General features: G+C 34.9%; 1 protein-coding gene across 1 annotated transcript in view; it reads right to left on the reverse strand.

Annotated features, from left to right (window-relative positions):
• LOC108975482 (sialin) overlaps positions 1 to 14,429 on the reverse strand; it is a 77,171-nt gene extending 62,742 nt beyond the window's left edge. Inside the window, exon 1 of the mRNA XM_018943977.1 lies at positions 14,210 to 14,429. Within this exon, the coding sequence (XP_018799522.1) occupies positions 14,210 to 14,228 (19 nt within the window). The 5' untranslated portion in view covers positions 14,229 to 14,429. The remainder of the gene's footprint in view (positions 1 to 14,209) is intronic.
• Between the last annotated feature and the right edge of the window lie 1,684 nt (positions 14,430 to 16,113).

The following is a 16,113-nucleotide window of genomic DNA, read 5'->3' on the forward strand; positions in this document are numbered from 1 at the left end:
TTTATTCAAAAAACACCCCCCTATTAGAAACAGACCCAAACCAATATATTACCGACACCTTCGACCTGTTATATTTATTTTGTATTCATCAGACCATAATATGTTTAGCTATTTTTTTTTTCAGCTCCGTCCCACTTTTTACGTCGTTTCACGAACTGAATACGTTGTATCTATACCGTTCGCTCAGCATTGGCATCCTTCGGGACAATCTGTCAAAAGATTTTTCTCACAACCTGTCTCCTTACTGATATTTAAGAAATTTTTGCGCCTAATTCTTGATGAATAGCTGCAGTAGATTTAAACGGATTGCGCATCGATAGTCTTGAAATATTTTTATGGACTTTCGCCGTCATTTTTAGTGGGCGGTCTCTTTATTCACATATTTTCGGAGATTTTATGGCATTAAAAACGAATTTTTGTGACCTATTCAATATTTTTGCACAATCTTTCTTCCTCTGAACAATGTTTTGCTTGACTCACACAATTAATACAAACATTTATTCCACAGATCTAATTAAGCTAATACTATTGTTTTAAAACAAGATCTTTGATTCTATTTTATAGTCCTGTAGTTACTAGTATAACTGTAATATAGTGCTTTCAATTGTATTCGTCATCCGTACGCAATATTTATTAAAAATTCCGTGCATAAATCTCACACAATTCAACAAGAAAGGAATATGCAAAATTATAAAAGTCATGAATTGTTTTACCGTAATACGAAAACTTGTAGTCGTAAAGTATAGTTCCACGGAATAAAATTTATTTGGAAATATTTTAGAAAAAATCCCCCGCCACTTTATTACAATACTGTTAATATTACTTCTAATTATTAATTTATGCACAAATTCATCCATTCACTCAGTGAGTAACGACTGGAGACAGTTAACTATTTTTTATTTTTTATTGATCCATGCTAAGGTGGAATGGGATCTTAAAACTTTAATAACACACTGTGCTGTGGTAACTATCTATATTTTATACACATAAATTATATTTAATTTCTAGGTTTTTTGAATGTAAGTATGCACATATGTATGTTCTATATATATTTCTAGTAACTTTCCCAATGGCAATCAGTCACATTTATTACGGAATTAATTACCTAACACAAAAAAGTGTATGGTAATAACAATTAAATTAGTAACATTTAGTTTGTATGTTTTTACACATATCTGAATTCATTACTTCTTTAATGGTAATGTGTCCACACCTATTTTACTATCAAATGAGATTAAACCATACGCAACGAAGGTATACCTGAATAAACTAAACAATAATTTCTCTTTTTATGTTGCAAGTTTTCTAATACTACAATAATAATTTTCCTTGAAATTTTTGGATATTGGATAATTATGATGCATATCAAGATATTTGTAAATGATTGGCTGTGCACTAGTTAAGTCCACTGTTAACAAGTAATTGACTATTGAGAGAATTTTCATCAGAAATGTAGGAGGACTTTTAAAATTATTAATTACTAGCTGACCCCGCATCCGTTGTCCTGCGTGAAATTATGTGTTTTGAAATATATATTGTTGATAAAGGATATGCAGTTCATGAGAATGCATTCGTACGATATTATCCATTCACTCCATAAAATTGTTACAACGCTAGCATTGAGAAGCGTACAACAATACGAATAATAAGAAAATTGTCATAGCGATTCAATAAAAAATTCAACAAAGTAATACTCTTATCCGGACATTCGGATATCCTCACAAACTTTGACTCCATTCCGGATCATCTGGATCATGGAGTCGCCGAACCGTACTCTGGCGGCTCCTTCTCTCAAGAGCCAAAGCAATTTTTTTCTGTGATCGAATAGCTGCCAGAATCAATGTAGTAATGAATGTTTTTCCGGTTCCTTCAGGTGCGTCCAAGAAATATAATCCGTCAGTGTTGTCAGAAACAGCTTGCAAATTTGTTTGATATACATAGTTTTGGTGATCATTTAATTTGTCAATATTTGATTGCACAAATTCAATCAATTCGTCACAATTGAATTGTTGTTCACGTTGCAATTCTTGATCCATCAAATCATGCATCGGACGATCAGGTGAAATCATAGATAACTGTGATAATGCTTCAATGATTATTAATGCTTCATTGTACATTTCCAAGGTAATCATCAAATCTGGATCAAAATATCTTCCGTCATGTAATCTTGATATTTGTTCCATAATTCCAGTGGATTCGATGGCATGCATGTTGATATTATAATCGAGAAAAGCATTCTTATTTGTTGTAGTAAAGATGAAACACATGCATCTTGAAGCGTCGATTCCAAATGTGAATYGTTTTCCAACAAATGCAGTAGGTGACATGCCTCGCGATACGTTTCACATAAATGACCATCAACTATTTTCTAATATTCGAACGATCTCGGTCCTTGAACGTTCACCAATAGCAATCACAAATAAAAACACTCCGCGTTGTTGGGATGAATCGTATACATCCTGCCCAAAGCATCTGTTGAATATATATCTGGGTGACCATCAACTGCTGTACCCTGTTTACGTCGTTGGAATTCTTTTGATGATGTATTCCATGTGTAATACTGAGGTACATCAGTATATAGCAAACTTCTGGCAAATGTATCGGTTTTACAAAGTCGAAAAAAGCAGTTAAAGTAGTCGCTGGTGGTTGTGCTGCTCTCTGCTGTATATTTTCAAGATGCACCGCTAGATGAACAACAACAGGATGTCTTTCGTGCAATGGAAACGAAAATATTCGCCAAATTGCTTTATTGCTGCTAACGTATCGGTCCATTTGGTATTGAGTAATTTCATCGTTCCTATTGACAGCATCAGGTACTTCAAAGACAGCCATATCACTTCCTTTATTCACATACTTGCAAATGTATTTGATTGACTTTACGGAATTACAATACTCAACGTTAATGTGAGACTGAAATATTTTTCACAGAAGTTGTGAATATGGCACAACCCAGCGATTATCGAAGATGACTTCTTGATGACGAATATTCATCATTACTGATTGACCGTTATCTTCAGTAGACCGTCGTCGATACAACGGGTATTCATCATTGCCTGTTATTGTGTCGGAAGTCAATGCTCTGGGATAATGCTTTGAGCATTTGCCATCAATCATGCATGGTGAATTCATATTTAGTATGCCACATGGGCCATGAATCATATGTTTTGTGACGGCTTCAAATAATTCATGATCAATTGTTTGATCTGGTATCTAGGCTGATATGATATTATCAATTTCATCTGGTGTGATTTTACGAACCAACCATATCAATATATGTGCGTGCGGCAATCCTCTCTTTTGCCATTCGATTGAATACATATAACACCGCACTTCTCCAAAGACGCGCAATTTCACAATTACATCCATCAGCGCTTTTAATTATTGCCGAAAAACACGTGCATTTATATCGTGACGATCTGTTGTTGATTGACCGTCCAACAAATTATTTTGAATATCACTCCACTTCGGATTACATGTGAATGTAATAAATAAATCTGGTCGGCCGTATTTTCTCACGTATGGCACCGCATCTTGAGCATATTCGTGCATGTGGCGAAGACTTCCAATATAAGATGCTGGTAATATCGTCAGATGTCCAATTTCATTCAAATTCCCATCATTTGTTATTGCATCACGCAAATGTATGTATTCTTCTGATCGCAATTTACTTTGATTGAACCGGATGTAATTGAGACGTTCAGTCTCAATTTTCGCATACATGTCCACAATGTATTGATGTAACAGTTTTCCACATCTCAAAATGTAATTGAACTTCCTTCGCGAATCATTAATCTGTATGAATAATAGTTCATGGCGCTGACCTTCTTTTGAGCATCAAGACCTGTAAAAAATACGTTTCAAAACGTATTTAGAAGTTTTCAATTCAAAATGGAAATCTTTTATTTAAACGAAATATTTATGAGCACGATATATATTATGCACCTGTGCTTGGATTAATCATTGGGATATTTATATGGTATCCATCATGGCCATTCCAGTGCAATATAGGATACTGTAATGCATCGTAACAACGATGAAGGTCCGAAACGCGTTGTAATTGTTCATTTCTACGGTGAAGAATAATATCTCGAGATTAAAACTGATCGCCAACAATCACAATGGTTGGTGCATTGAATCTTCTTGAATGCTCTCCAGTTGGAGTTTTATCGGCTCTTATAACGATTCTGTGATTATCAAATGGCAACCGATCCATAGCAGTTTTGAACAATTGGACTAATTCATTGTGCTGATGAAAAAAATCTTGTAGTTCGCAAAGAATTTCTCTTTTTGTGTGAGAACCAATTGTGGAGCGTTGATTTAATTCACGATTTTTATCTCCGATGAAATATATTTGTAAAAATTGATAGTTAGCGTCGGGGAGCGGTAACAATGAACCCGCTAGGTGAAAAATTTGACCTTGGATCTGTAATATGTATGCAATGTTATAGGAATAAATTTTTCCCTATTCTCTGAAAAAAGCATCAAATATTCATTGCAATCACCTTAAATGCCGGCATAAATTAATCTCTTATAATTTTTGTAGCGCCAAAAGAAGTCATTTGAAAAGACGAATTGTACTCTTGTATATGATTTAAAAAATGTTTCGATTCTGGTGATGTCTTAAAAATTATTGATTGTAATGGTTCAAGAGGCGGTTCAAGTTCCGGCAATTTTACTTTCCGGTTAGCGCAACATATTCCAGCCGTTTCACTCGAGAATTTAGCCGCTTCACAATGTGGGCATATAACATCCATCATTCCAATATATCCATGTACATTATAGTCGATTGAAGGGTCGTAATCAAATGCAGCACGGAACATATCTTCCAAAACACGACATCGTACTCGCGTAGGTCTTCCTGGATTTCTTGCATGATGAGCTTCTTCAAATCTATTTCGTGGACGTCGCACTGCACTTTGTGATACTCTTTGTGACAACACGTCCCGAGCATTTCAAGTACGTCGACCTATGTTTGATTTTGGACGTTCCAGCATTTTCTTTAAAATAATTTCTTATATGATCACTTCGTTTGAAACACACATAAAGTTTTCACTGAATAATTTTCAATAATTATTCTTTAAAATAGCCGGAATAAAAAAGCAAGCGACCGAAATTGAACGATTCAAATAATTTACAAATCAAAATATTGAAAAACAAAACCAAAAAAAAAATTGTATGAAGTCACTTTTTGGAAATTTCCAATTTTTCGACTTTTCCTTATGAAAAGTATCTGTTTTTTTTTATATCCTTTCCAGATCCACAGCGAACAACTGCTGATTTCATGAAGATTGGTTCCGCCATTATCGAGCGTTAGCGTTACTAACCAAGAATCATTTTTACATACAAAATAAAACGTTTGTATGGGAAAAATTAAAAGGGCTGTTTTTATGGGTTTTCCGGCAACTCTGTAATTTTTTCTTATATAAGAACCTTCTCCTAATAATAACAAATACAACAAAAAAAAAAAACAAAATAAGCCAAATCGGTTCAGCCGTTTATAAGTGATGAAATTACAAAGAAAGTGGCATTGATTTATATATATATATAGATTATTATCAATACCTCAATAGGGACATTTCTGTAAAAAAATATAGTTAAAAAGGAACTAAAAACACGCTTTTAAAGCATATCAAACTAAAAAGTGAAAAATAATTCTTTGTATAAACAAACAATAATAATGAAAGAAAAATTCCAATAGATGTTGCACACTTTAAAGCGCATCTTTTTGGTGAGCTGCTTAAACTTACTATCGCCTTCCTATAGTGTCGCTCAAATATTCTAGGTTTCAGTACCACTTAAAAAAGTTACAAACATGCATACATACATACAAGTGAAGCTAATAAAAGCGTATTAAAAAAAAATAATACTATGAGTTTTCGATTTCAGAAATTGTTATGAACTTATTCGGATGTTGACCAAAAAAATACATCGTTTAGAGTGGCAAACAAATCGTTTATTAGTGAACATAGAGCAGCTCCCCTGAACAGTGTATATTAAGTTTACCACTATGTTTGTAACACCTATTTAATTTGATAATTATAATATAATTAAGTACCATTTTACAATCCCAATTCAATACGAGGGCAAGTTTTCAAGATAAATCAACCACCTATCCATAATAATATCGATCGAGAAACACCCGGGCTTTATTTCTGTTAAAAACCGCACTTACGTTAACTTAAACAAAGCTAACTGGTCGACTTTACTTCTTCTTCACCTACGGACATATTCGTTGTCAATTCCGCATGGTGATCGCTGCTGCTACTGCTGGCTTCATTCCCGCTGAAGTAGCAGTATTAGCAAAAGAGTCGACCAATTGGGTATTCGACGAAATGGGTGGAACACCTAAAGTCAATTAATTTCGTGACCCGAGTAAAGACGACGATAACAGTGTCGAAATCTAATTCCACGCCTGTGCCTCATCGGACCTGAAGAAATGCGTGAACTATTTTAGCCGGTAATTTATACTGCACCCTTTGGTGGACAAGTCGAAAAGATGTGTTACCGACGGTTACGAAAAATACCAAAAGATCCATCGGCCCAGACGAAATAAATATGCTAATGTTAAAAACCCTGGCTCGACGGGAGTAAGCTATCTCACCAGAAGAAGTTTCAATATCTTGAAGGATGACGGGCAATAAATTGATGCCATATTTTCCGGATGCAATTACCATTACGAACATCTCGCGAGGGACCGAAGCAAATGTTGCGCTAAGTGTGGTAAAAAGGGGCACTGCGCAAAGGAATGTGATAAAAGCCCGCCGTGTGCAGCATGTAAAAGCAGCAGGAAAAAGGAGACCGGTCACTGGCCATGTTTTCCGGATGCAATTATCATTGCAAACATCTCGCGAGGGCATTATAAATGAGGATGACCTAAGCAAATGTTGTGCTAAGTGTGATAAAAAGGGACACTGCGCAAAGGAATGTGATAAAAGCCCGCCGTGTGCAGCAAGCAAAAGCAGCGGGAAAAAGGAGTCCGGTCACCGGACCGGGAATTGAAAGTGTCCTCTATGTCAAGCAACGTGTAAAAAGACAAAATGAGAGTTGTCAAAATCAACCTGAACCATTGTGAAGCTGCTGAAGCAAATAATCTTCGAAGAAAATGTAGACGTGGCGATACTGTATGAGCAGTATAAAAACATAAACGCAGGTACATGGATCTCCGACAACGAAAACAAAGCTGGGTCTGTGGAGGGAAACGCCTTCCAAGATAAGCCGCTCCTGGGCAGATGTTACTATACGCGAGCGAAAATGGATGGAATTTATTTTCACTGCTGCTATATTTCCCTGACTGTGTTGCAAGGAGATTACGAAGGAGAATTCTGGATGAACTAGTCGGAGACGCCCACACTACCACGCCAATCGATATTGCAGCCGATTTTAATGCATGGGCAATTGAAAGGGGTAGTAGCTTTACAAACAGGCGGAGTAATGCCAGCAGCACGCTGGTTCGATCTGCAAATTAGAAAGTGTGTGACTTTTTTACACATAGCGATCACCTGGCCATATTGCAGCAAATCCGCAAGCAATTACAAACTCGATACAGCGTAAAAAATTGCAGGAAAAAGGATGGAATGTGGGAACATTGGATGGAGAAACATTCAAACTCATGTTGGATGGGAACCTGGACGGCGCGATCAACGTCGACCGACATGCTCAAGAAGGCTATCAAACGAAGTAAGCCCTCAAGTTTTAAAGATATATGTAAGAAAGTGGACGAGAATACATGGGGTGACGCGTATAAAAAATAATGGCAAAAATCAGAGGGGGTAAAAGTAAAGCACCAACCTGTCCGACCCTCCTAGAACGGTTAAAACTTTTTATCTTTAGAAGATTCCCCTTTCGGTAACAAAAAAATAAAAAAAAATGTTAAGATATATACATGGCATTTTATGACAAATACGCTTCCTCATCGGTAAATGATATTTATAAACTATATTAACACTCGCATGCATTGAAAGTCATGACAGTCAAACAGTGGGAGTCATACGCCCAACGAAATTCACTATTGATAACGTTAATTTCTGCTAATCAACAGGCATGCGATAAGGAAATCAATAGTGATGGGTGGAGTAGCTAAATAATCAACAATGAAAAATGTATCGCGTCAAAAGTCAATTCAAAGAAGTCAGGAAGAGCTAAGTTCAGATTAACCAAAAATTGCATACGCTGGCAACTTGCAAGGATCAAAGCTGAGGAAATACCTTCAAGATGTGATAATAATGTATTTTATACATTTATTGTTCGACAAAATCGTGAATGGATTGCAATTATACTCATTATACTCATTCAGTTTGATTACTATATTTATTTCGCGTCAGCGAAATTTGTATTAAAATCTTTCTCAACTAAGATGTATGTGACATTAACTGAAACGAATTCCATTCATATTCCGCGCGAAAGTTAGATGAAAGTTAAAATTCATGAAAATCACTATATCGTCAATATTGGGGGTGGGAACTTAACAAGTCGTATTAAGTTTTGACATAACTTAAGTACATATGTATGTATATTAGGGCTAGAATCCTTACCAAAGCTAACCTAACTGTGTAAAAAAACTTGTGGATATTCTCCATGCTTTGAGGCAGTTGCCACAAAATTCTAAAAAAAAAATATATATAAGCTATTTACAAGCGCCGTGAGGAGGATTTGGATAATTTACTTGATATAGCACACGCTGATATTTTGGAACTGATGAAAATTGAAGAAGGTAAGATATTTTTTTCAAAAACAAAGAGAACCATGGCGTCCAGAGTGTTTAGCGGGTGTAGACAAAAAGTTAACCGAAGAAGAAAGAGCAAGACAAATTAAATTAAATGAAGAGAAAAAAATGTGTTTCGGAGGTTTTTGGTCATCTGTTACTGCGCAAGATTCTATTCAAATCCAAGGACATCACGATCAACTTACCAGCTTTGATAAAAGTCTTTAGGAAACCTTGGCATCCACCTCTCAAATTTTAAGTTCTGCAACTACTTCAAAAAAAGAAAGTAAAAACTTGATCACGCCTAAGTTAGTTGCAGCTTTAGATAGATGACAATAAGGCATAAGGAATTCTGTCTATATACTTCAGGCTTTAGTAGAAGAACTAGAGCTTAGCTGTGATTATTTGATGATAAAGAAATTGTCTATTCAACGTATTCGCAACGTATTGTGGACTCTGTACAATTTAGAACGGAATCTATAAAATCAGATTTTCAGAATAATGTGCATGAAATAGTGACCGTTCACTGGGATGGAAAATTATTACCTGGACTTGGTGTGAAAACTTCTAAAGAAGAACGCCTAACAATTCTAGTTTCATTTAGAGAAAAGGAACAACTTGTGGCTGTACCCAAACTGGAGAGCTTTTCCGGCCAGGATCAAGCTAAAGCTGTGTTGAACGCTATTTATGACTGGAACCTCGACAAGAAAGTGATCGAAAAAAGCTTTTGTACTTTTGGAACAACAGTTTATGAACTGGTTTTAAAATGTGTCTTCGAAACAAAGACCCATCAAGTAACAAGTAGCCTTGATATCCCACTGTTCCAAAAGTTTAGGGACAACTGGAAAACTTTTAATTCTGCTGACATTGAAACAAATACCGATATCGTCATACGATATTTTTGTAATGCAATAATAGAAGATTTGTTGAAAATTTATAATGAAGAACCTTAAAAAAAACTATAATATTAGACGAGACGATTAACGGGAACTGATTGAACTATCTATTATTTTCTTAGGATTTAGTAAAAAAAAAATTAAAATTAGACCTCCTAGAGCGATGCATCAAGCAAGGTGGATGTTTAGAGCTATTTACGCTTTAAAGTATCCTTGTTGCAATCTTAGCTCAAAATTAGTGTAAAGAATAAGCCGTTTTGTCAATCTTTATTATGAACAAAACAAAACGAACATTCCTGATTATTTGTATAGTAAGTAGAAATACAATAAACTCTATTTATTTGGTATTTATTGCATATTGTATATTTTTATATTGCAGGAAAATTATTAATTGATTTTGTGGCTGTCAAGAGCACAAATTTTTTTTCTTGATTAAGAATCGATTGGTCGCGAAAATAAGTTACATGTTGATCGACATATTCGAAATAGAGTCTACTAAACTAACGAAAATCTTTATCTACCATGTATTTTGGTGGTTAAACTAATGTATATCCAGAGTCTTTTATGGATTGGTATATGGGTCCAATGGAGAGTATAACCCGATTTGTAACTCATAGAGTGAAGGGCGAAACAGTTCTCAGGTTTCATTAAAAAGTTAGCACTAGGCACTCAGGTCCACAAATACGGAGGATTTAATAAGTTATGGTCCAATTTCGATAATTACAAGGTTTTCCCGGAATGTAGTAGGACTGATTTTCTTCCGTCGCGACTGTACTTCGGAGCGTGCGCCAACCTGGATTCGGAAGAAGGCTTTCCTAGCTAACGCACGAGCGGCTGGTCAGTGTTCTGGAGAATAAGGACAAACATTTTCGCGTGTTTCTGTGAGTGGTGCACGCCGAAAGTGCAGCGTTCGTTTGAGCAGGTAAGTGGATTCCAAGTGTTTTGTGTCGGATCTGTGCTAGGGCTGAGCATTCACAGAGAAAGTGGAAAATTCTTTCCTTGTTCCCTGCTATTCCGCAGCCTCGGCAGATGTTGTTGTAGGGCATACCCATTTTGGACGCATATTCCCCAAATGGCAAGTACCCTGTTACTCTGTAGATACTTTTCATTGACCTATTTAATAAGTCGTTGGTTCTTTTCCTGTCATGTGTTGGCCATAATTGTTTAGTTATTATGCAATTTGCACTGTTTTTCCACCTGTTATTTGCAACTTGTTGAAATTGTCTATTGATCTCTCTTTTGATCAATCCTAGAGGGCTTGGTATTAGCTCCGCCTTGAATTCGTTAAGGAAAGTTTCTGCCTTTGAGAACTCGTCTGCTTTTTCGTTATCAAAATGTTCCTGTTTGAGCTGAGGCACGCGATTGAATTCTGTTTGAAACTCGGTAAATCTGCGGCAGAGACGTTTGATATGATCAAGTAGGCTGACCCTGATGTTCTTTAAGCAAGAAGTAGTGTGTTTCGGTGGCACCAGGCCTTTTTGGAGGGCCGGGAAGAGATCACTGATGTAGACTGTGCTGGGAGACCAGCGACTTCGACAAACACCAACAATGTGACTCGTGTGCGCAAAGGTTTGAACTCAGACGAGTCGACGGACCAAATATTCGTTTAATTCCCCAAAGGTTAAATTTAAAGCACTTGCACATGCGCAAGGTGTGAGCGAAGATGGTCCCAAAAGTGCTCTCTGGCTACCAGAAATTGCGGGGAGGGGAAGTGTGCCAAGAAAATTTGAACATGTGTTAAAGTGACTCCCAATTTTTAAATAACGTAAAACGATCTCGAAACAAAGAGACAGTTTGAGAAGACAGAGGGGATCTACGCAAAGTACACCTCGACTCTCAAGGCTATACCGGAGAATGCCTTCCGTGACGCCTTCAATGCTTGGAAAACGCGCTGGCAGCGCTGCATCGACGCAAAAGGAGCCTCTTTTGAAAGTTTTTAAAGAATTGTAACGATTGGTCAATAAATTTTTTTAAATGAACTCAGTCCTACCACTTTCCGGACAAATCCTATATGGGACGTTAGATGTCATATCTTTTCCGATAACTTTATTGGTATTTGACTTGAATATTGTACACGATAGAAGTTTTCACATTTTGTAGGCCTGGCAATGCTTCGATTAAGCCTATCTCCATTTCCGTCCTCGAGATTCGATCAAAAAACATATGTACAAAGTTCCATGATGAAATCTCAGACAGACGGACGGAAGGACAGACTGATTAGTTTTAGGTGATACAAACAACCGTTTGAGACAAGAACTATTATTCTCTGTAGCAATATGTTGCGAGAATATAGAAATTAAGTAGAAATAAAAAAAAAGTAAAATAAAATATTAGATCGACGCTAATGGACATTTCAGGAAATATTCAACTGGAGAGTATGACGTTGAAATTTCCACTTCGGCCGATTCTACGGAAACGGAATTGACACACATTTTATTTATCTTAGTGCTGTAATTTCGGTGATGTGTGAATCGGTAAAAAAAGTAAGTAAGCAAGTAGCACAATTATTGCTTTTGTAAAGTGGAAACTGCTACCATACATTATCCGCATATTAGCAGGAACAAACTTTTAATTAATACTTCTTTAAATTCATGTCATCATTACACACCTTGGTAAAGTCAATACATAATGAATCGGCAATATTTGCTTATTTTACGTCGGTGAGCCCACAGTTTTCTATAAAACATATTGATCGGGGCCTTAGGAATCTGCAGGAGCTAGCGAGTTGAAATCGAAATAAAAGAGTGTGCACAATTTTCACTAAAGTGTTAGAGCTGCCGTTTTCAGTGTTATTAAATTTTGTTTTTTTTTCTGAGTTTCTTTTTAATTTGGATGGCGTAATTTCGGAATGGATTTCAAAAATGAGAAAAAAAAATTACTTATTGATGGCCGCTGTAAATTCAAAGTTTAAAGAGGATTTGATTTAAACCTAAAGATGTTCCAAATAATACAATTTATAAATTAGCTCTAAACTAATGTGGGCTTGAAATATGTACGTCTAACCAAAAACTGCACAACAGTATAGGTTTCCATCAAAATAATGGAAAAATGTTTGCAGTTTTCCTAAAACCACAATTTACAGCATTTTAAAAATAAATAGTTACTTAAAACATAAAAATTAAATAAAACGCATTCTGCTTTTAAATTTTAAAACTATTGTCCTTCTATATAGTCTAATACTATCTATGCAATAATAATATATTTGAATATTTTTAAATTCATTTCAATTGATTTTTTAATTGATTTCTTGGATACAAAGAGAAACTCAACCCTAGTCTCCTCTTGATACGTCTCCATGAGCCCCTCTTAGCAGTGTCTTTGTTTACATTTTATTAGCTGATAGTTTCTCTACTCCCTCTTCTCGATGATTTGTACTCAGTTATAATTTAAAAGGGTAAAGCCTATAAACATTAACAACAAATATTCAACTCGCTTGTTAGTACTTAGTGTACTGTATATATATGTCTTTGATTCACGTTTATCAATTTTTAATTAGTTGAAAAATTGAAGTGTAGAGGAAATTATAAAAAATTTGGGCAACACGTTTCGTAAATAAATACTACTGTGATCAAATTGAAAGGTGAATTTTTAATTAATACTTCGCGCGTTTTTCGAATCGATAATTTTTTTCTGTAAGTTAGTAGTACTCTTAGTGACATCTATGCCTAATTTCACGTCAAATATTCATTAGTATTTGAGATACGCGTCGTTTTGTGGGGCTCTAAAAGTGAATTCTTCGATTTTTACTACGCCTCAATTTATTGAACAAAAAAGTGCGATAATGCACCATCGCATATTGCATTGATTATTCGTGATCATTTCGCCACAATTTCAACTAATATCGTACATATCGTATCATTCGATCATTCGATTTAACTTCGTGTAACTTCTGGCTACTCAGCAAATTCACATGACGACTCCGAGGACACCGTTTTGACTCAATTCAGGATATAAAAGCTGAATCGAAGAAGGCTCTGATGGCCATTAAGACGGAGGATTTTTCCAAGTGATATGAGGACTGGCAAAATCGTTGGCGTAAGTGTATTGCAGCGGGAGGGGATTACTTTGAAGGAGATGAAATGGACAAAAGTCCCCTTTTATTTCATCACAGTAGCATATTTTTGACAAAAAAAATTAGCAATACGGGAGCACTATTACAAAAGTTTGCTTTGCGAATTTGTTTCTTAAATATGGATTGAGTAATTTTATTCGGACTTTTTGTACATTATTGAGTATATGACAATCTATAGTAATTTTTTCATGCAGAACTTATCAATCAGAGCTTATCTCAGAACGTCTTGAGAAGAAAAAAACACTTTGCGGTATTCACCATAACTTGACCGGAAATTATCCGAAAATAAAAAACCAAGAAAAATTAGTCAAATTGTAATAAAATCTTCACCCATTGCTGTCTGATTATTTCTCTGATTATTTTAATTTAATTTAAAAATTCATTCCATTCCAAGTGAAAACTGCTCTCTTACATTAAAAAATTCTCTGTATCTAACAGATCTGCCTGTGCAAAATATTTTATTTTTCTATTATTAGACTATTTAACACGTGGTGAAAAAGTGTTTAATTTAAAATATTTAGTACTATAAGTTGAGCTTACCCCTGCAGAAATGAACCATAAACTTAGTATATGTGTTATATAATTGCGTATTTTTTTACCATAGTATGAAAAACCGTAAGCATAAATACAAATACTCGAAAAAATTGACTTTAAAAGTTTTTAGAATAAACAACTCCGCACTCTAGAACTCTCAATTGTAATAGTGTTGTTTATTATAAGTTTAAGCACAAAGTAAACCACTCACTAAGTGACGACAGAAGAAGGTTAACTGATATTTGTATCATTCTGTTGATCATATGATGCTAAAATGAAATGGGATCTTGTCTACATTAAAACTTTAATTACACACAGCGCTGTGGTAGCTATCTATATTTTGTCCACATAAATTGTATTTCATTTCTACGTTCTTTGAATGTACTATAAGTGACAGTATTCATATATGTATATATGTATGTATATTAGTAGTATAGTTCCCAATGGCAATCAATCACATTTAAAATAATAACATTGAGTTTGTGCTTATTGCATATATCTGATTTAATTATTTTTTTCTTTTTTGTTGCGGTAATTTAACCACACCTATTTTACAACTAAATGAGATCAAACTATATGCAACGAGATGAATAAATAAAGTAATAAATAATTGTTCAGTTAATTATATACTTTTTCCAATAATACAATAAATACATCAAGATTTCCTTGGTTCATATCAAGATTTTCGCAAATGCATATACACCCTGTCAAGAAAGTGTCGGAAATTTATAAATAAACCAATTTTCTTCAATAATCATCCAAATTAATTTTATCGCCCTCAAAGTAACATCCATTAGAAGCAATGCACATGTGCCAACGCTTCTTAAAATCGTCCAAATTTTTTATAGGCACTTTTCGGGATGGCCTGCAGCTCTCATGTCGAATTTGTTTTGATGTCTTCAATTGAATTGAAGCATTTTCCCCGAAGTAGATATTTCAGTGTGGAGAAAGGTCACAAAGGGCCATATCAGGTAAAAACGGTGCTTGCTCAATGATATTTGTTGAATGGCCAAAATTTAACACAAATACGTTGATTCAAATTTTAAAATTGGAGTCCAAATATAAAGTAGTGAGTAGCATTGGTGCAAATTTGGTTGAAATCGATACAGCTGGTCAAAAGACATGGGTATTTGCACAGCGGCGCCTAGGAAGCCTTTTCGTATCATCTCAGGTGTAAAATTATATCCTCTGACATTTTTGTAGATATATCGCATTTTTAAATGTGAATTTAATTAATATTTTAGCCGTTTAGATGATATGTACATTACACCTAATAGATGGCTGAGCCACGCGCACGTTTTCAAAATTTGGTATACTGCACTTGCCCCTCTTTAATAATACTAAATAACAGCCTTATATCTCATTGTGGAGCTTAGTTATGACAACTTATTATTATTCGTTGGGTATTATTATTATATCTCAATTTGTGCTCAAGCTACAGTTTGCACAAAAGTACAAACGGAGAGTCTCCAGGATTTAAGCTCGTCTTTCACCCTGACTACTTATATACAGTCAGAGCAGAGAAATAATACTCTTATTAACGTAGTATAAAACATCTTGAGTTTCCAATTGCCTATTTTGATTTAGACACAGAAATAGCAAAGTAGGCCGCTTCCGCAGAGTTTAACAAATTCAAATTCAAATTCTTTATTAAGTAGAAAAATATCACATTATAAACTTAAATAGCGTACAAACCACAGAATATGGTATATAAACCTTAATTCTACAACATTTTTCTTTCTGTTATTACAGATTTTATTTATTCTATAAAAGGTATTTTAGAGGAAAGTACTACTATATAAAAACCTCTGCTATAAATCTTACAAACTAGTTTGTATTGTTCGACTAAATGGTGAAAATACTAAATTATTATGGATGTAGATTAGATACTAATATATTGTCAGAGAAAG

The sequence above is a fragment of the Bactrocera latifrons genome, unplaced genomic scaffold (assembly GCF_001853355.1).
Source record: "Bactrocera latifrons isolate USDA-ARS-PBARC rearing strain unplaced genomic scaffold, ASM185335v1 scaffold_655, whole genome shotgun sequence".
Taxonomy (NCBI): Eukaryota; Metazoa; Arthropoda; class Insecta; order Diptera; family Tephritidae; genus Bactrocera; species Bactrocera latifrons.